We start from the raw sequence: 22,239 nt of genomic DNA, 5'->3' as shown, positions 1-22,239 counted from the left end.
CTTCATTTTACAATTCAATGGATCTCATATTCTACACCATAATTTCATACTTCATACTGTCTTCTTTCAAATGATTAAAATAGATCATTGTGTATTCATTCCCACAGAGGAATCTAAGTAAAGCTAAATCATATATGATTTGAATGACATCTGAAGGCATGGGAAAAATAGTTTCTAATCATTATAATTCACAATAAGATACTTCCATATAATTGATAAGGTCAATTCAATGCCTTTTACATTTACAAAACAGCATCAAACTGAGTGAGCCTTTCCCCCATACACCAGTCTTTCCTTAGCTCTGCTAAAGATGACAAGATTTCTGCCCTCCCTCTAAAACTCCAAGATAGAATTAGGGGAAGAGGAGAGTCCCTTTACTAATTTATTCTTCTTGAACTCATCACAGTAGGAACTGATTTCCGTTTTTAACTTCCAGATTATGTTTCTGGACACAGGCACCTGTAAACTCAGGGATCAAGCTTGTGTATTATATTTTAGTATCCTTTATAGTTGATAATATAGAGCATTTAATTCACAGAACTGTTCAATCTCAGGGGAGTCCAGACCCTGGCAATTAGGTACTTGAAAACAAACCTGGTATTCTCGCCAAGGGTAAATGAAGGTCATCTCACTGACCTTTGGAAGCCTTAACTGCTTCTAGAAATCAGATGAAGAGCTAAAAAACAACCTACCAGCAATATCCTGCCCAAGGTAAGAGCACCAGTGGTTCCTCATGATCTCAATAGCAGCCAAGTCATCCTTCGAGATGTCATTATTTATGATGAGATGAATGCAGGGAATGATCAACTCATTCATGACATTGATGCCTTCAGTCACATTGAGCTCCTCATTGGTTTCAAACAGAGAAGCTGCCATACTGTTCAGTTTCTACAGTTAAAAGACAAGACAGGAAGAAGTTAAACATCAATGAAGAAAAGTCTACACTGCCTCTTCAAGGCCTCAGATCACCAAATGTACTGCATATAGAGAAAAGGTACCTTCTCAGTCTGAAGGGCTCAGGCAAACATTTACATTCCATGCTTGAGAAAAATGACTGTGCCTCTTTAAAAATTCAGATCTACCAGTTCAATAAAGACCTGTATCTCAACTCCAAGTGTTCAAATAATAGCTACACTGGATTCAAAAGTTCAAGTAAAACCAGAAACCTCAATGGATGGACAGATCTCACCACTTAATACCCTCTTTTATTTAATTTATTAACAAGGCATCAGTAGAAGAAAGACTGAACTCCTTCATGTTAAGGAAAAATCTGTCAAGGTACTAGAAAATGCAACTGACTTAAGAGCAAGCAATTAACAAGCATTTTTAGATTTCTCTTAATGAAAAGCACCTTTTGGGGAAAGGGGAAATTTTTTTTATAGCTGCTGAATTCAAAAGAAGCCTGGATTGGAGATGGATCTTTTATGACACATGACATAGGCAGAGAAGCAGGACTAATTTAGAGTTTAATGCTTCCAACAAGTCACTGCAACTCACTCTAGTGCCATGATTCTCAAGTTTTTTGGTCTCAGGATCCCTTTACATTTTTTTTTCTTTTTCTTAACTTTTACTAACACGTTTTGTTTTTTATATCACTATATATTGCCCCAATCTTTCCCCCTTCCAAAAAAGCCATCTCACATAATAGTATTTTTTAAAGTAAGAAAAAGGGAAAGGAAAGGATCAGCATAACTGCTCTATAGATCAAAAAGTCTAAATGTATGTATGATGTGCAACTCTTGTAGATCTCCTAGCTCTGCAAAGGAGACCCCATTACCTTCTTAAAAATTACTGAGGGCATCTCAAAGAACTTTTGTTAAATAGGTTATATCTATCTATATTTACCATATCAGAAATAAAACACCTTAGTAGTATTATTATTATTATAAAAACAGTTTTGACTTTCAGGACCCCTAATAGAGTCTTGGGAACCCCTAGGTCTCTCAAGGTCACACTATAAGAACTCTTGCTCTAGTCTAATGTTGACTATCTTGACCAGGCTGTTAAGGTACACATCTAAAAAACGGGGAAGTAGCCCAGGAGCAATCCTTTTGATCATTTCAATAAATTGTCAACATGTCAACAAGCATTTACTAATCACTTCTGTGCCAAGCATTGTGCCAAGTACTGGGGATACAAAGAAAGGGAAAAAAACAGTCTCTGCTCACAAGGAGCTCACAATCTAATGGGGGAAACAACATGCAGACAACTATGAACACACAAGATATAGAAAGGATAAATTAGAGATCATCTCAGAGGAAAGGCCTAAGATTAAAAGGGATCAGGAAAGGCTTCTTAGACAAGGTGAGATTTTAGTGGAGACTTGAAAGAGTCCAGGAAAGCCAGGAGGCAGAGATGAGTTACAGGCATGGGGGCAGGAAGTAAAAACTCTCAGTGTCGGGAGTATCTTGTGAGAGGAACAGCAAGAGGGCCAGTGACACTGGATCACAGAGAATATAAAAGAAAGGAATGTGTAAGAAGACTAGAAAGGTAGAAAGGAGCTAGGTTATGAAGGGCTTTTAAAAACAAATACAGAATTTTATATTTGATCTTGGAGGTAAAAAGGAATTCCTGGCGTTGGCTGAATACAGAAGGCAACATGGTCAAGCTTACACTTCAAGAAGATCAATATGACACCTGAATGGAAAATGGATTAGTGGGGAGAGACTTGAGGCTGGGAAGACCCACCGGCAGGCCACTGCAATAGTCCAGGCATGAGGTGATGAGGGCCTGCACCAGAGTGATGGTAGTATAAGAGGAAAAAAGGGAGCCTACTCCAGAGATGTTATGAAAGTATAAACTATTGGACTTGACAAATGATTGGATACAGGGAGGTAAGAATGAGGAGCTGAGGATGACACCTAGATTGTGAGCCTGGGTGACTGGGAAGATGGTGGTACCTTTGACAGGAAGAGGGGAGGGTTCTGGAGGAAAAATAATGAGTTCAGTTTTGGAAATGTTGAATTTAAGATGTCTAAAAGACATCTAGTTGGAGATATCCAATAGGGAGTTGTGAGGAGATTAGGAGAGAAGTTAGGGCTGGATGAGTAGGCCTAAGAGTCATCTACATAAAGATAATGGAAACCATGAGAGCTGATGAAATCAACAAGTGAAATAGAATAGAGTGAGAAGAGTGCACTCTGAGGGATCATCTAAGGAGATTAGAAAAGGAGCAGCGGGATAGGTGGAAGAATCAGGAGAAAGCATTGTCATGAAACCCTAGAGAGAAGAGAATGAAGGAGAAGAGGATGAAGAATAGTGTCAAAGGTTGCAGAAAGGTCAAGAAAAATGGGGATTGAGAAAAGGCCATTAAATTAATAGGTATGAATGTGCTCTCATCTTGTCTCAGGTACAGAAGGGAGATGGAAAAGCAAGTCTGAACACATAAAAATAAATTGTTTCTTCTGTAGAGAGACTCCCTTGAGAAAAGTCTAAAATCTATTAGGAAGACGGTTGTTATTTTATACTACCATTTTTTTTTTTTTGCTGCAGGGAACAAAAATGTAGAAAGTTTAAAAAAAAATAATCTCAGGCCTCACAGCCAAAAACAATACAAACCAGAAGGCATTTTCTTCGATACAAAGCGATCACTGATTCCTCCACTCCTCTGCTAGGCCCCTTCATTAGCAGGGCTGCGTTACTCTGGTATGCATACACCAAGTAGGAAAGAGCTTCATGGCACCTAGAAGACGATGGAGAACTAATGACTGAAATGTTCAATGTCTCCTTATCTAAAACTTAAACTTTACAAAAACTCAGATAAATGACCAGTTTTTGGTTTGTTTGTTTCTTTGAGGAGGGAGGGGGAGAGAAGGAGAGTAGCAGAAAGGGAAGCAACACAGAGTCAAAGGAAATAACATTGGACTAGGAGTCAAGAGACCTGGTTCCTAGTCCTGGCTCTGCCACGAAGTAGTTAAAACCTTAAGAAAATTACTACACTTCAGTTTCTTCTTCTGTACAACGAAGGACTTTGACTTGGTGATTTCTAAGGTCTTATCCAGATATAGCATTTTATGATTTAGTCTCTAAGTTTACTCTCAGTTATTATAAAGAAAGCCTGGGATGTATCACAGCCAGTTGGATAAGTTAGTGAAGGCAAAGTCTGCCCAGCCTTATCTGCTAACAGGTGAGGAGTGAGAAGAGAGAACATATGTGACATGTTGAGTTACTACTGACATCCAGAATTAAGAGACCAAAGGTGCCAGTGTCACCTGGAATGGGGAAGAGATGCAGAGCTGCTATGTAGGACATTCATGGGTGAAGATTCAAAGTATCACTATCATCAATCAATCAGCAAGTATTTATTAACTGCCTACTTCATGCGAGGCATTGTGCTAGGTGCTAGGGGTACAAGTACAAAGAATGCTAAACAAAAAGCAAACATACTTTCCATTCTGATAGAGTTCCAAGCCTGTCAAAAGATACACAGATACTTTGCGAAACAAACTGTAATCTTCATGCCATTTCTGTAAAGGAAATAAATATCAGTAACATTTTAAATTACCAGGAGAGCATTTCCGTAATTTCCAGTGTGGTAACAGCAAAAAACGAAAAACAAACCAAAACATCCTTCAGGCAAAAATCATAAGATTCAGAAGAAAGTTTAGTTTTAGCATTTTTATTCAAATTTTCTGTTGATGACCCACTGTACAGGTCACAAGGAACATCAGGTAGTACAAAGCCTCTCAACAACTTGAATTCACCTTAGCAATGTGAATTTTAGCAATGAAAATAGCCCTAGAGATCATCTAGTCCAGCTCCTACAGCTCCTCAATTTGATAAATAAAATGAGGCCTAATAAGATTAAGTGACTTGTCTAATGTTATATAGCTAATTTGCAGCAGAGCTTCAGATTATTATTACTATTTTTTTGTTTTTTTGCTTTTTGGTGAGGCATTCAGGGTTAAGTCACTTGCCCAGGGTCACACAGCTAGTAAATGTCAAGTGTCTGAGGTCGGATTTAAACTCAAGTCCTCCTGACTCTAAGGCTGAAACTCTATCCACTGTGCCACCTAGCTGACCCTAGAGCTTCAGATTTTATTTCCTTAACTTCCAATAACTGAGACAAGCACATCCAGCCTTGGATTCAGGAGTGGATTTTTAAATTTTGGCAGAGACCCATTCGGCTGTAGGGAAGACGTCAGGATGTGACAACTCCTAGTCATTCATAAAATACTCATTCAGCTTTAGCTAATCAAAGAAAGAAACTAATGTGTGACTGGATGGTTCGATGCAGTGGCCAAACCAAGCAAATTTCAGGCAAAGTTTATTCTTTTTTTTTTCCCGCTTTTTTTTTGGTGAGGCAATCAGGTTAAGTGACTTGCCCAGGGTGACACAGCTAGTAAGTGTCATGTGTCTGAGACTGGATTTGAACTCAGGTCCTGCTGACTCCAGGGCACAAAGTTTATTCTTTAGTTGGATGGAATTACCTCCAGAGTACAGAATTGAGAGCTATGGTAAAATAAGATTTCTCTGTGGGTCACCATCTAAAAAGTAAATGGACTAAAAACCTCATTACCAAAAAATCATTTTAAATCACAGTATGTTTTATTTATTAATGCTTAACATTGTACAGATCATCAGAAGGCCCTTGTTAGAAATCTAGACCATAAAACTGAGCTCAGATTCATAGAAGGTATAGGTAACAGAAGTGTTATTCTGTTAGGAGAGATCACCCAAAACTATAAAACCTTAGAAATCTAGTCTAACCAACTAACTTTATGAATGAGGAAATGAAGACTCAGAAAAGTAAAATGACTTTGTCCAAGGGCACACAACAGTAAGTGGTAGAGATGGGACCAGAGCTGCTATTTCCTACCCTTCAGTGAAAACTTAAGATTTCATCTGGGAAAAACATATGGAGAAAAAAACCACATCACTTAAAGGGAACATGGAGCCCTTTCTGAGTTCAGATCAGGTCTGCCTCAGTTACCACTAAGCAGATTTAATATTCTGGTTTATAGATACCCTGGGAAGACGACTTTACCTTGTATTCTTCCATATTCATGTCATCTGGGCCAATCTCCTTTAGTTTAGCTTGAGCCACCTTCATGATACTAATTGATCTGTTTTGATAGAGAACACGGAGAAATGAGAAAGTAAAGTGCAAACTGGCTAGTCACCCCCAAAAGCTGCAGGTCACTCAAGGGCAGGTGGTGTTTCTCCTGCGCACCCTCTCACCTTTCATCATAGCTGAGGTTTTTATCCGCAAACTGTTCCAGAAGAGTCCGCTCCACCACTCGTTTGGGAGCCTCATTTTGAAAAAAGTATACCAGGACATGTTGGAGCCGAGGGTCACTGTGAGGAGTAGGGGTCTCTTTGGCCAGCTGATACAACCTGGAGTACTCTTCATGGAATGCCTGCCAAAATAGGATAGGCTTTGAGTGGAATGTCCACCACAGATCTGAGCACAGAAATGTGAATCCAAATGGGCCAGAGTTTCTTATGAGTAAAGAACAGATTAACCATGAATGATCACAAATGTGACGATGTTCAGTATGAAATGTGTAAGCTATTTGGTTTTGGTAGAGCATAATAAAGAAAAGTAAGTGTACTTCTCAAGTAGTATCAAAAAGTATTCTAGGAAACTCATCTTTTTCACAAAGTCCTCTGAACTGCAAGTGTATGGTTTACAACGCTTTGGGGCAGGCACCAAGCTTCCTCAGATATTTTTAAAACGTGATTGTTTATGCTTCAATTTTACCCAAATGCTTTAAGAAACTATGCCCATTACCCACCTAAGCACCAATATACCAAAGACCTGGAATGTGCGTTAATGTGGGAGGCCTTTTGAGTTCATCTGTGTTGGAATGTGCCATAACCCAACTGTAACTTGTCTTAGAGGGCTGCCTGAGGCACAAAGATGTTGAGTCACTTGGGACTTTCCCAGAGCTACCTACGTGTCAGCATCACATTTGAACCCAGATCCTCTTGACTCCAAGTCCAGCACTTCTATCCACTGTGCCACTCACTCTCATCTACTCTTCATCCCTCGAATTATTTAGAAATGTTAAGATGTGGGAAAAAAAATCTATTTCATAGATCAAACAAATAGATTTCCCTTAGGTTTAACATAGTGTGGCACTGTTCAATCAGTAGCTTTAATGAATCTACATTAATTCAAGTAAAGGAAAGATCATTATCATCTGTCAGCCTAATCATTAGTTGGACAGAGAAGGTAGAAAGACATTTGTAATGAGAACTTTTTCTTGCTTTCTACTGCTGTATAAACACTATACCAGTTGAACGTTAAAAGATTAGAATTAAAAAGCAGAGATACCTTAATAAGCCCTGCTTCAGACCCATCTCGATCAAAGGCCTGACGGGCTTTAGCTATGGCCAGGATGACCCCCTGCATGGCGGGGCTCAGCATCACCTGGCACAAGAAGGCACAAAACAAAGAAAGAAAGAGGGCAGAAGAAAGTTCAAAAGAATGCTCGTAAAAGAAAGCTGAACAGAGACCTGAATCGAAGTAGAGCAGTTTAACTGAAATCCACTACAAGTTTCACACACAATTGCCATATGCATATACATCCCTGTCATGCACTGCCCCCATCCCTTTACATCATACCAAGCCTTTGCCAAAGTCACACTAGCTACTCCTATACTCCGTCTAATTTAGAAGGACAAGTGAAGATGTACAATACTAAAAAAACCCCCAATACAGCATTGTCAGAGAATCAGACAAAATTATAGCTTCACAAAGGGGAAGTATCTGAGGCAACCATTCCAATCTGGTACTGTAAGTCTGGATATGCATCGTGAATACTCCAAGTTTACAAAGTCCAATAAAATAAACAAATCATTTACAACAACCTGGAGACTAATGGGAGGCCACACAAAAGATGTCCTGGTAAAATAAAACCAAAGTCTTGCAAAGATTAGGAAAAAAACACAACACAAAAACCTCCCTTCACAAGATAATGGAAATCTGAGGGCTAGAATTGTGTATCTGAGTGCCATTTTGATCAAAAAGGAGATGAAAGATGAATATCATGGGATTCTTTGTCCTTCCTCTGACTTCAGAAAACACCTACAATTTACATACATATCTCCTTTTGTTTTGCATACATGGCATCTGGGGGAAAAAAAATCAAGCTTTGACTCTGGAGGAATAATAGTAGTGGAATAACACCATCACCAAGAACAAAGATCCTTCACTCAAGGGGATTTTGATCCATTCTGTCCAAGACAATGTGATCAAATTTTCTCTCTATAAGCTATCGAGATTATGCAGGGGACTTGCATGTACCCATACATGGTCTGATATGTATAAGAAGACATGTAAGTAAAGAAGGAAGCTGGTCATCAGCTATTTTAGTTATAACTGCATGTTATAATTTGTGATTACTATTATTATTACAAAGGCAAAACCAGGTTAGTCCTTTATCTGCACTTGCTACCCTGAGGAAAGGTAAATTACATTCTAAAATCCTTAAAAAAAAAAAACCACACTCAGCCACACAAGAACAGAAATGTAGTAAGACTAAGGAGAGACAACAGCTAAGTCCTGCACTCATCTTGTGTACCTCCTCATCATATCCATCTGCATCAGATCTAACCAGAATCTTTCCCACACTGGGAATCTCGACTTCAGAGACCTGAGAATTAGGCTGGCCAGCAGACTCAGTCCCATTAGCTTCTTGGAGCTGCTCTGACTGATCTGCAGGGTTTGTTTCCTGGGGATTGGCCTTCTTGGGCTCAGCTTCCTTAAGCTGTGACAGCAGAAAAGGGAGAAAAAGAATGAGAAAAAACAGGAGGACAGATGGGGGAAGGGAGGAGTGGTTAAAGATGGCAAAGAGATGGATTTACAGATATATGAGAAAACAAAGGTCTTAACTTATAAAAAGCAGAAATGTTCTGGACAACACTAAGGAGTGCAGCAGGGATGCATTTCTGATACACATTTACCTCTGACAGAGCTGCTTCCACACCACTTTTCTCATATGCATATGCTGTGTTGGCAATAGCCTGGGCTGTCTGGTCCTTTGCAATCACAGCATGCTCAGATGACAAACACCGAACACCATGAGAAGCAGTCAGGGATGGCTCTGATAAGAAATTTGTAAAAAGGTATAAGCACTAATTAACAAATGAAGTCAAGAAGCCTTTCGATAAAACCAAGTAGGACCAGAACCTAGTTAAACAATCCACTTCCTAAACTTTCCTACATCTAAACAGATGTGCCCCTGGGAACTAGTAATGAGGAAACTATTTACTTCAGAGTCCCCATGGGCAGATTTTTAAAAGGTACTCAACATTGCAGAGTTATACTTCTCAAGAAATCACAATGTCTTCCTACAGGCATCACCAGGCAGAGATCACCTTTTGAAAATAACATTCTTAATCCACCACTATTAAATCTAATTAGTTTTTACTCAGTTTGAGTTAACAGAGAAGTATAACCATAGAAGACCTGTAGTAGTTAGTAGTTAGTCTTTCGCTACCATTTCTCTTTCAGAGACTATTCTCTGATACTGGGAATTTATACTTAATGAAGTTAATGTTCAAGAAGGAAAAGTTATCTTTCTGTAGCACTTATGCCATATGAGCTTCATCATTTCTGAACTATCATATTGTGAAATGAGCAACAAAATGCAAAATGGCATCAGAATGCCTCAGCTTACTGACGGTCAGAGGTCCAGCTTAATGCAGTAGACTATCACGTGTGACAACATGACTGGTATGAACAATTTTCTTAGGCACCTTGTGAAGTGTCTGAGAAATCCTGTGACTCAGAGGTGGCAGAGGATTCGATCTGAGGGATCTTGCAAGACTGTTGCTCCTCCCATTCCTCAACTTCCTGCTCAAATCTCCAGTTATCTTCTTGGATATAATGCTTAAGTTCCACAGACAAGGCTTCCACCTCTTTCAACATCTGGTCTGGCTCAGTTGCTGCCGCTTCTGAGGGAGACCAAAATGAAGTCAGTGTAAGACAGCTTACCAACAAAACAAGAGGTCATCAAGAAAACACACGAAGTCTTAATTGCAGGATACAGCAAATTGTTAAGAGGACCAGAAAAAAAAAGAAACTGTTTTTTCCCTTTTAAGTACAAAATTTAAAACAGAAACTGCATCAATCACATAGTGTCAGTTTTCAGAATTTACTCCATTTGCCACTAATACCACCAAGCAAAAATGATGGTAGAGAAAGGGCTTGGAATAGATACCCTAGGCTGGCAAGGCAGTGAGAATGTTATAAACACGAGAAATCAAGAAACTATTAAGCCATCCTATAGTGTCTGACCAAAGATTCCGTGCTGAAAGGTTTCACTAATTTAACCAGTGCTTACCACAGGTCAAAATATGTATACTGCAATAATCAAAAATTATGGAATGACTATTCATACTTAAAAATTCATACTTGATAAATTATTTACGTTGCTTTCAATCTGAGACAAGTGCTACCAGAAAGTAAATACAACGGCTAGAGACTAAACAACTACAAACTCAACAAAACCCAAACATGATAAATGGTGACACCAAGGCCCCACAGGATCACACGTCTGAAGCTGGAAGGGGCTTCAGAAGCCACCTAGTTGTGAGATGAAGAAAATGAAGCCTATAGAAACTAAATAACTTATCCGAGGTCACTCAGGAAGCAAACATCATAAGTAGGATTCAAACTAAGGTCCTAATTCTAGACATGCTCTTTTCATACCATTGCTATGTGTAATGCGAAAAAAGCCCACATGAAAACAACTCCCTCTAGCAGCTGACTAGTCTAGCAAAAAGAGTTTTTGTTTTGTTTGCTTCCATAACATCAAAATAAATCATGCATGCAATTATAAATATCAGTTTCCTTTGCTGGATCTTCATCCAGGTCACATTTGTCAACCATGGATGGTTGTGCTAAAACATCTTCTCTTCCCCCTGTATACTATTTCACTTGGTGATCTTATCAGCTCCCATGGTTTCAAATATCATGTCTATTATTTCCCACTGCCTATAAGATATCTTACACTCAACATGTCCAAAATTGAACTCATCATCCTTTACCCCCAAATTTTCTCTTCTTCCTCACTTCCCTATTACTGCTGAAGGTACCACAATCCTCCCTGTCACCTAGGTTCATAACCTAGATGTCATCCTTCATTCCTCACTCTCTTTCAAAACCCCCATCCTCCACTCAAAATGATCTTCCTAAAGCGAAAGTTTGATCATGTTACCTCCCTATTCAATAAACTCCAGTGATCTTTTTTTACCTCCAGGATCAAACATAAAATTCCCTATTTGGCTTTTAAAGACCTTCAAAATCTGGCCTTCCTACCTTTCTAGTCTTCTTACTCCTTATACCCCTCAATCCGATGACACTAGCCTCCTTGCTGTTCCTATCACCTATCACAAGACACTCTATCTCACACTCTAAGAGGCTGACTTCTATACCTGGAACTCTCTTCCCTTTGCATGGCTTCCTTTAATGCTCAGCAAAATTCCCATTTTCTACAAGAAGTCTTTCCCAGTCCTCTAGTGCTTTCCCTCTGTTTATGATCTCCAGTTCATCTTGTAGAGAACTTGTTGGTACATAGCTGTTTGCATGCTGTTATCCCCATTAGATTGAGCTCCTTGAGAGCAGCAATTCCTTTTCACTTTTCAAGTGTTTAGCACATAGTAGGCATTCAATAGAGGCCTGTTGACTTCACTTAATATACTAAGAGCTATGAGGAGTCATTTATACAATAATTCTTACCAGCAGCTATTTTTGCCTTCATACTGTAACTGTGATTACAAAGATCTGTTGATTTGTCAGCATCCATCCTCTCCACTTTTCTTATCCTTTTTACACAGGTAACTCAATGAGGCCAATATGATGCTTAAGCAAAATGTTTCCCACATAGGTACAGTATACGATAGGTTTCCAGCACATGCAGGAAAATAAAACTCAAATATGTTGTGGAACTGTCTCTTGTGATCTCAAAAGTGAAATGTTCACCACAATAAGACTCTGTCAAATAAAAAGGTAAAGAAGACCACAGACCAAACCTGTTCCCCTCCCCTAGGCAGCACAGCTGACTGCACTTTGCTGACTGGTGTTACCTGCAGTGAAGTGGGGCAGCTTGTCATTAATGTACATCAGGCAGTAAGCACTAACATTTCTCAGGCCTCCATAGGAGTCCCTCTCAAGTTCTTCCCAGGAAGATTCAGTCACAGAGATGTCATTGTACTTGAGCCAAATATTTCGGGGTCTATTATAAATGTAGGCCCAGTAATGTCCAGCATTTGCCTGTCCTTCATGAACCAGAACTGCATGTAAGCGATAAGGCACCTGAAAAGCAAAAGCCAGACTCTTGGGTAATTTTAAGCACAGACTTTCCAATCTTCTAATAGGGTTATTAAAATCCAAAGGGACATTTCTAGTTGCTAGACACGTTCCTTAATCTTTCAGTATAAAAGCCACATTTACCTATCTTCTTGGCTAAAAATAGACCAAAAAAAAAAAAAGTCTACATCTCATGGAATATCCAAAATTGAAAGCTAACCTAGATATGTCTACTGCTGTCAATTACTGTGAGCTTTGGCCTTCATCCTCAGAACATAGGGTGACACCTATTTGCTCATTCTGGGAAAACTCTTTAAGAGAGAAGACACATGTAGCAAATTTAGCTGTTGTCTTGATCCTGTCCCTCTTTTTCAGGTTACCCAGATTTCATTCTGAACCAGCTATGGAAAACTCTCACATGTGAACAGTACAGAATCCTCACAATTTGTGGAACTATAGTAATGCTCCTTCACTGAAGCCCTCCACTAATCCTGTTATGGGAATGACCTGGAATTACTGGAAGATTATGTCAGGGTAGTATGAGCTCTCAAGGTCCTACCAAGAGTTTAAGTGAAGACTCATTAGGTCTTTTGTTTGAAGATTAGTATAATTAGGTTTAGAAAGGCACAAAGGGCTAGCTATCAAGTAATGAATATTTTTGGGCACACCAATTCATTAAACTATTCATTAAGATCAAGTCAGTGGAGGGAGTATATACACACTAGTAAAATTACTCATCTTTTCATGTATTTAGTTAAGTACAATCATGCTAAGGTCAAACGTTTAAAGAGATTAACAGAGAACCAAATTAAGTTTCATTCTAGTGATTCAATGAATTGCCAAATATTTATGGAGTCATCAACATAGTATGAAGAACAATCAGTGGGAATAGTGAAAATGGATTTCCCTGCATGGTACTCACTTCTAAAGCCACACAAGCTCTGCAAACACTACTAAGTTCCTTGGTAGAAGAATTACTCCTCTGACAGGAGTAAATAGAGGAGTGGGAAAAAGGGAGGTTTTTTCCCTTTCATTTCCAGAGAGTAAACTGATACCTTAATAGTAGTGAATAAGGAGGTGAGAACAAAATGTAGTTATGACAGTCTCTGTCTTTCTTCGAGTCTTTTAAAATTAATTTTATTTGAGGTATCATTTAGTGAGAGAAGTCAAAATATATAATACCTGCCAGCAATCCTTTATATGTTTTAAGATAACACCATATGACTGAACTGATGTATCAGTTTTGAAACATGCAATTTCAAATTAAAAAACACATTCATAAATCTTTTTTTGCAGCTGCCAAATGTACCAAGTTTTTACATAGTCTTATTTTTCTATTTAGCCTTATCCTACCTGGTGAAGAAGGGGATCAGAGTACATTTGCTCAATGGTTTGGGTAGTATTTGCAATACAGTTCTTCAGGTCTGTTGAAAAAAAGACATAATTCAATGCTCAAAGTTAAACATAACTCATTCCATCTCATATCAGCTGCCTCATTTTTTTTTCTATGAAGACAGTGGTTAGTTATCTATAATCTGGGTTCTTTCAACCCAAACTACTCTCTCCAAAGTTACCAATGATGTCTTAATGGACAAATCCAATGGACTTTTCTCAATCCTCATCTTTCTTGACCTCTCTGCAGACTTTAATGCTGTTTATCATCCTCTTTTCCCTCATATTCTTCCAAGACTTCTGAAAGTCTGACCATGTTACCCTTCCTATTCAATAAACTTCAGTGATTCCTTTTTACTTCCAGGATCAAATATAAAATTCTCTATTTGGCTTTTAAAGCCCTTTAAAACCTGACCCCGTCCTACCTTTTCCAGTCTTCTTATTCCTTACTCCCATTTACATAATCTGAGATCCAGTGACAGTAGCCCTCTTGCTAATACTCATATTAGACACTCCCTCCCCAGATTCTGTGTGTTTTCACTGGCTATTCTGCATACCTGGAATTTTCTGACTTGTATCTTCTGATTTTCCTGGCTTCCTTCAAGTCTTAGTTAAAATTTACCTTCTGTGAGAAGCCTTTCCAAATCCCCTTCATGTTAGTGCCTTGCCTCTGCTGATTATCTCCAATTTATCCTGTACATCTCTTGTTTGTCCATAGCTGTTCGCAAGTTATCTCCCCCATTAGATTGTAAGCTCCTTGAGATCAGGAACTGTCTTGTCTTTTACTCTTTTTTCTATCCCCATTGTTTAGCACAATGCCTGGCACATAGTAGGAACTTAGTAAATACTTGTTGTCCAATAAGGTTCTGCCTATATTAGTTCCACTGACTGGTAATCTCCGGGAACTTTGATGTGATAAGAGTATCATTACTAATCTGGGAGCCATTTGAGACAGAGAGACCTTTTTTTCTTTCTTTCTTTTTTTTACAATTTGAGAAATTTCACAAGGGAAGGACAAAATAAAAACCAGCTCAACTTAAACTGCAGAAAGAACCTCAAATACAAAGGTACTACAGAGAACATCTTTCACTAATGTAAGTTAGTAAAATTTAAAAATTCTTATTTAAAATATACTACATCTAGACAGAAATCAAAGAATAAGAAGGGTAAGGAAGTCAGGACAACAAAAATTATGCAGTAAAGACAATGGCATAGACAGGAAGTATATCTTAATACATGATCCCAAATTATCTTCTTCCTTTTAACTTAAAAAAAATTTTTAAACCAATAAAAAGTAACTGCTTAACAAGTTGCAAAACAGCCAACCTTGTATATCTTGTTCAATCTCACTCCTCCACCTCTGAAGACAGGTCTTAACAAAGTTCATTTCCTCCTCAGTGATTGTTCGTGGAGCTGGGTGCTCAGGCATTTTCACTGAAGGTCGGGACGATGTAAATGGCTTATTTATCAGATCAGTTTGTAGTAAATTATCTTTTTCCAAAGAGGGCAGAGGAACTTCAGCTTTGCCAGAATATTCATCTGCTCTAATACTAAAGGGAAAAAAAAAAAAGATCACACTACCAATACTTCTTTTCAAGGAATAGTTTTGAACTAGAATAAGTTATTCAGAAGCAAGATTGTAGCTTTCTTTCTCTGCCAAGACTACTTCATGGAATATTCAGAGAACTGGAAAGCTTCTAAGGTCCAGTTCCCAAAAGTAGCCTCTTCTTTCAGACCAAATTAGATAAAGGCTTGAAAACTGAAGTAGTTGCCCAACACAGGATCAGAAACTGAAATCAAATTTCCCTTAACAGTTTGGTGGTTATTCACTGCTGTCCAAAACCAATACAAATTTACAGATACTAACAACAATAACAAAAAGTTTCTCATTATTGCTGGTGATTGCCATCAAAATCGAGCTAGAGAATATAATTTCCTTATGCTTCAGCATTAAGAAAAACTACCAAAGGCTAAGAATTGGAAATGGAGGGAAAGCTAATCAATTGGGGAATGGCTGAACAGGTTGTGACATATGATTGTAGTGGAATATTACTGGGCTATGAGAAATGATGAGCAGGATGCTTTCAGAAAACCTGGAAAGACTTAGATGTACTGATGCAAAGTGAAGTGGGTAGAACCAAGAAAATATTGTACACAGTAACAGCCGTATCACTATACAATGATCACCCCTGAATGACTTAGCTATTCTCAGTAATATAAAGATCCAAGACAATCCTAAAGGACTCATGATAAAAAATGCTATCTGCCTTTGGGAAAGAACTGATGGCATCCGAATACAGACCAAAGCATACTGTTTTTTCACTTCCTTTTTTTCCTTCTTTTTTTTAGTTTGAGTTTTCCTCCATAAAATGACTAATATGGAAATATTTTACATGTTTGCACATGTATAACCTACATCAGATTGTTTGCCTTCTCAATTAGAGGGGGGAGGAGGAAAAGAGGGACAGAATTTGGAACTCAAAACTTAAAGAAAAAAATAATGAATGTTAAAAATTGTTTTTACATGTAATTGGGGAAAAAATAAAATATTGTTAAAAAAAAACTGGGTAAAAAAATACCATCAAAAACGAGGGAAAAAACTTTTCAGCCTTCTTTCCCCCAGGAGAATATACTAAAGATACTAAAATCCTAAATCAGGCATCAGTGAACTCCAGCCTGACACCTGTTTTTGTACAGCCCACAAGCTTAGAATGGTCATTATATTTTTGAATGGTTGAAAAAAAAACCAAAAGAAAAATAATATTACATAGCATGTAAAAATTATATTACATTCAAATTTCAGGCTCCATAAATATAGTTTTATTGAAACACAGTCATGTTCATTTTTCTATGTATTGTCTATGGCTGCTTTTGCACTACAATGGTAGCGCTGAATAGTTACGACATAGACTGCACTGGGTGCTCTCATTCCTTCACACCACTGCTGGGCATAGTGCAAACAGCAATGACAGTTATAACTCCACAGTACTGAATGCCACACCTACTGTAATGTTATGTGTGTGTGTGTACATATATATATTTTATCAGTGTGTACCCATTATATCAAAACAAGAAAAAGAAGAAAAAAAAGATTACAATTGTTTGAACTCAGGGCAGAAGAACTGCCTTAAACACTATTATTAGAACACTGAATGGCTTTGGAAATTAGCTTTTGCTGTAGATCCTGATAATGTTTCTTAACAAATTCAACCCCAAATTATAAGGCAAAACAGTGATTATATGTGAAATCTGTACCAAAGTAAAATCAATTTGGCAGCAACAACTAATATTGTCTGAAACACAAGTAATGTCAAGCTGCTTGATATTTCCCATCCTGACAAAAGTTAAAATAAGAAGCAACACCTCTATTTCCACACAAATTTGCAGGAGATTTTTCCAAGCTTGATCTACAGTTCCAGCAGTGTTTTTCAGACCTTGATGTAAGTGCAAAAGAAATTTCTACATTTGGGCACCCACTGAACTGTGCAATTGAGGAATTTCTACCTAATCTTCAATGGGAATTAATCTGCAATGTAATTACACATTAAAAGCCAAGCACCAAGAGAAAAACCTAATAGAATTCTAAAAATGCCTTCTAAGATTCAATTAAAATTATATACTCATGGATTGGTATCAGTATATGGTAGTACCTATCTGGGTGAAGACATTTTTAAAGATGAAATAAGCTAATATTTCATTACAGATCAGCATCAACAGATAAACATTTGTAAATGATTTTGATGCTCAGGAATACTAATGTTGAACCCCAATTTAAATGTTATTCTACCACCCCATCATATTCCATTCTCTTCATCAGTAGATCTATGTTTTTTAAAAATCATACTCAATTATTATTATTATATTTTGAATTTCATCAATAAAAATTTTGTGGAAATTTGTTTTCTCTCTTGTACCTACATAATAATCTTGATTTTGCCTATTGGCCTGCAAAGCCTAAAACATTTCTACCTGGCCCTTTCAGAAAAAAGTTTGCCAACCCCCATACTATATGTGTGTATATATATATATATATGTACTAAAGAAGCAGCTAGGTAGCAGAGTGCGTGTGGAGTCAAGAAGTCCTAAGTTCAAATCTAGCCTCCAACATTTACTTGCTGTGTGGCCCAGGGTCAGTCACTCAATCTCTATCTGCCTCAGATAATACAAGTTGCACAAGGTCAGTCAGCCACTCCATGGGAGCACCGCCTCCCTTCATCTTTTCAAGACATTCATATGGCACTCACAGGCATCATCTCATTTGACCCTCACCCCACATAGGTGGATGCCAGGAGGCGGCACATGGTTCAGGGTCAAGGCCACATGACTAGACTATAGGAGGACCAGAACTAAGAACATGTGGCAGCTTTGGAACCTCAAGCCCAGAGCTCTGGTCAGTCACCCATGATTCAGCTTCTGAATTACTCAATAGCATAATACCCCACCCTACCACAAGAAGCTCAATCACCTCTTCTTGGCTGTCAGGTCAGAAATTGGGCAGTGGAGAGATGAGGCACGGCCCGAGGGAGGCACTTCCTCAGCAGGCTTGGTGCTAGCAAACTCAAGGACATACTGCAACATGTCAGGGAGTGGGAATCGAGCCGGGCCAGAGCCATACTTCACATACCTAGGAAACAACACAAACACACACTCTGAGAGCCAAAGTTGCTGCTATGTTTTCTGAGACAAATCCAAGATCATTTGCTGTACAGACCCAATAGAAAGGCTAACACCAAAGCAGAACGAATATCTGGAGGACAGAGACAGAAGTCTGGGAAAAATTCTGCAGCATCCAGATGGAAAGCTATTCTGAAGGACAAGATCATGATGACCAACATAATTTTTTATATACCTCATAGATGAGTTCAGAAATTCAAAGTACTTTAAGTGGGCTCCTATTCTCTAAGTAACTACATCAGCTGTCCCATGTTGCCAGTACATCACAGTGTGGTTCTAGGCTGATGGGAGGGAGCTAAATATCTCAAAGGGAAATAAATACTTCATTAGAGTTGCTAGAAAAGGTAAAACAATGAAGCTGGCCAGGAGAAACAATGCAATGATCTGGCAGTGCCAATGATAATTGAATCCCATGCAAAAGAGTTAAGATTGTGTCTTAATTAGAAGCATAGTTTTCAGTCTTATCTACTCTTTCTAATATTTATACCTGTTTTCATCCCAATAGCAAATCCTGATTGTTATTCAGTCAGCAAATCTCAGGGTTTTAACAGTTATGGATGGATATGGTATGGGGTGATCTAGCTGTCTTGATCTTTTGCCTTGCTTGTAAAGAAGAAGTAAAGAAACTAGGAGACCTGGGTTCTAGTTCCAGCTCTGCCACTAACTTTTTGTGTGACTTTAGGACAATCACTTAACCTCTCTGAGACTCATTTTCCTCACCTGTACAGTGAAAGGGATAGGCCTTAGAGTCTCTCTAAGATGTCTTCTAGCTCCGAAATATTATGTTTATTTATAATTTCTTTTCTTGACCATTTGGTAAAAACAACAGAATTAAGACATACAACTCTGCATTAATTTTTTTTTTCCTTGGTGAAATTTTAAACCACACTTTTAAATTCTTAAGCTTACTAATCAGGGAGAAAAACATCCAACACAGCCAGGAGCTATTTCTGATGCTATGGAGCAATACAAAAAATATGTCTAAACTAAGCCTGGTAATGTAACCATAACATAACAGTTTATGAAAATTTATTTGCTCTACTTTTTGTCATTTAGAGTGTTAACATTCCCAAATTTTATGCTGCAGATGACTTACCTTTCCAACTTTTGCTGCAGAAACTTAACTTCCTCTTTCAGCTTCCGAATGTGTTCTCTCTTAGTTCGAATAAGCTCTTTACTGCTATACATATACCTATCGAAATTATAATGTATAACTTAAGAAAATAATAATCCCACAAATATGTTTCATATCAATATTTTAAAATTCCTCTAAGTAGTAATTCTTTTTAGCAAATAAAAAGAACAAAAGCAGTATTTTGAGAACATACACATGCTATCTTGGCTTCCACATTTACCTGCTTCTTTTTTCCCACCCAAATGTATTAAGAACCCTTCACTTAAAGTATATTCATTCCTATAGCTGGAATTCAACACAAAGGCAATCTGCAACACAGTAAATGACAAATGAATGGAGAGCCTCACCTATCCATATATATAATCTGAGGAAACTCCAACTTATTGTGAATTTTCTCTGGTTGACCTAGGGATTGATTGAACTCAAATCTGGAGAGTTCAAAGGTCAGTACTGGAGGTAGCTTTGTAAACCATCGCTGTCAGAAACAGAAATTAAAAGGAAAAGAAAAATCAATTTCAGAAAAGAGCAATGCTCATATTTAACATCAACATTTATATACCTCTCAAAATTTTCTTCTTTAAAGCTAAATAACTCCTGCTAAACAGACATATGAAAAGGCGCTTCCTCCTCTTCCTTAAATATCCAAGGAAATGGTCTCTTATAATGGAGCTCACTCAATGAAGAAGTTAGTTAAATATTTCACAAAAGAAAGAATTTACTGTAAGTTCCATTTTACGCAGGTTATCCTTTGCTCTAATATAACTAGGGGATGGATGAACTGGCATGGATTTGTGCCAAGATAATGGACGTATACAAAGTAGCTAAGGCTAGTTTGTAAAGCAGCAGGCATTCAAGAGGTATCAGACACTGATATAAATGGAAGTCATTGTCTCTCAATAGGATAAAGAGGGAAATATTGGGAATACAATGTGAAAACAGGCATAATTTAATTATTATTTCTCACTGTTCAAGTTTCTAGCATTCTTTAAATTCCTATAATGCTATCTGATGGTGGTGGTGGGAAATAATTTATCTAAATTATTAAAAAACATTTGGTGAATGCCCTGTGTTCATAGGACAGGACTGACTATTACAAAAGAGTATGTTCTATTTAATGAACTATGTAACAAGTCACAGTTGCATTTGGATAAAGATATTAATAACTGAACAAGAAGTTACTATTTTCAGTTCAGATACCTTGTCCTTAAACAAAACATTAAATCTAGGCAATATAAGAATTCTATAATCACCAAAGGACTAAATTTAAGCATACAGGATTAATTCTTCCAGTCATTTAAGGACATGTACATCTTTGAATGAAAGGTCTCCAGATAGCTAGCTATCTTAAGAACATTGTTTTCAATTGATTCCAAGGTCATAAAAATTGCACAGATGGTATATGCCATAAAGCATTTTATAATGATATAATGATATAATTCATCATGAATTAAGACATTTTTCTGAAAATCTAGGGAGGTATAAGCTCCAAGTGTCCTGGGACTGACATTCTATTTCTAATCTTGTTCTACAAATGCTTCCTTAAGCCTTTGCTGTGGGTTTCCCTGTATTATGTCAAGAAAACGTCCTTTTCATTCCTACAGTAACTGAGTTGGACTCTTCAATACTGTGGCTAAATAAATGAAAAGTGCCATTCAGTGCTGGCACTGGAAGCTTGATTGGAGGTCTTGAATTTACCACATGCTTCTCACCAACCCCCCTCCACCTCTCTTTCATTACCAATCACCTAAAAACAATAATGATAAAAATACAGGCAAGAGAATTTAATATTAAAAATGTGATAGGAAAAATATTTTAAATGGCATATTAAAGAGTTAAGCATTGTACTTTTTTACCCTCCAAAAATATGGAAGCAAGAGGTTCCCCCTATTTAGGTATAGATTGGCTTTAAAAGAAAAACTGAATCACATTGAAAACATGAGATGTAGTATTTATGACTTTTTAAACGGCTAAAGAACTTTTCAATTATAGTAAGCAATTTCTCTGCCAAAAATATTCAGGCTCACTGGCTCAAATGTATGACTTTTGCTCAAACTCTGTTAAGTGTCAAACAAAACGATAGGTTTTATTAAGTCTTATTAAGTTTATTAAGGAAAGAGTCCCCTGTCAAAGACCTCAGTCTTATTTAACTGGCACTTTGTCCTTTGCAGAGCAAATAAATACGTCAAACTAACCTCTTGTCCATACTTCACTGAATGATCAGGAGGAAGCATCTCGATCTCCCCCTCTACCATGGCTCCTTCCAAACATTCGTCCAAGTTCCGATAACCATTTACCTGAAGGGGATACTGGCCAAAAGTTTCATTGTTGCAAAAGGTCTTACCTAGAAGAAAATTTGGCATGAAAAAACAAAACAAAACAAACCACCCTGCCTCCACCATCTGCTTTCTGGTCCCCAAAACACTATTTTACAGTATCTTCCTAAAATTAGAACAATTTCTAGTGAATCAGAAAGTAGAAATCACTTAATATTTTGTAGCAAACATGCAGCTTAAATAAGCCTGCCAGTGGAGGATATTAACAATTTTCCTAAAGCAGAAGCTCCTTATAAATCTGTCCTTCCCAGGACAGTATGGCTTTGTATAGGACTAAAACTTCTGAGGATCTGATATTTTAAAAAATTTTTTTATTAATTTATTTTGATTTATCAACGATCACTTCCATAAGCTTCTGAGTTTTAAATTTTTCTCTCCCTCCCTCCCCAAGACAGCAAGTAATCTGATATAGGCTATACATATACATTCTTATTAAACATATTTTC

At 37.6% G+C, this 22,239-nt stretch overlaps 1 protein-coding gene across 6 annotated transcripts in view; it reads right to left on the bottom strand.

The window, feature by feature from the left end:
* USP28 (ubiquitin specific peptidase 28) overlaps window positions 1-22,239 on the bottom strand; it is a 69,394-nt gene that overhangs the window by 1,691 nt on the left and 45,464 nt on the right. For 5 of the 6 annotated variants that reach the window (XM_027847360.1, XM_027847362.1, XM_027847363.1 and 2 more), the window contains 14 exons: window positions 21,653-21,801; window positions 19,808-19,935; window positions 19,422-19,517; window positions 18,117-18,275; window positions 14,978-15,201; window positions 13,613-13,683; window positions 12,037-12,265; window positions 9,706-9,903; window positions 8,911-9,050; window positions 6,181-6,359; window positions 5,987-6,065; window positions 4,387-4,466; window positions 3,559-3,682; window positions 693-888 (listed from right to left, as the gene is read on the bottom strand). In XM_027847360.1, coding sequence (XP_027703161.1) covers window positions 693-888; window positions 3,559-3,682; window positions 4,387-4,466; window positions 5,987-6,065; window positions 6,181-6,359; window positions 8,911-9,050; window positions 9,706-9,903; window positions 12,037-12,265; window positions 13,613-13,683; window positions 14,978-15,201; window positions 18,117-18,275; window positions 19,422-19,517; window positions 19,808-19,935; window positions 21,653-21,801 — 2,052 coding nt within the window. The remainder of the gene's footprint in view (window positions 1-692; window positions 889-3,558; window positions 3,683-4,386; window positions 4,467-5,986; window positions 6,066-6,180; window positions 6,360-8,910; window positions 9,051-9,705; window positions 9,904-12,036; window positions 12,266-13,612; window positions 13,684-14,977; window positions 15,202-18,116; window positions 18,276-19,421; window positions 19,518-19,807; window positions 19,936-21,652; window positions 21,802-22,239) is intronic. The other variant, XM_027847365.1, reaches the window with a different exon arrangement.

The sequence above is a fragment of the Vombatus ursinus genome, unplaced genomic scaffold, assembly GCF_900497805.2.
Source record: "Vombatus ursinus unplaced genomic scaffold, bare-nosed wombat genome assembly UNPS02015398.1, whole genome shotgun sequence".
NCBI lineage: Eukaryota > Metazoa > Chordata > Mammalia > Diprotodontia > Vombatidae > Vombatus > Vombatus ursinus.
This window is presented reverse-complemented; position numbering and strand designations above follow the sequence as displayed.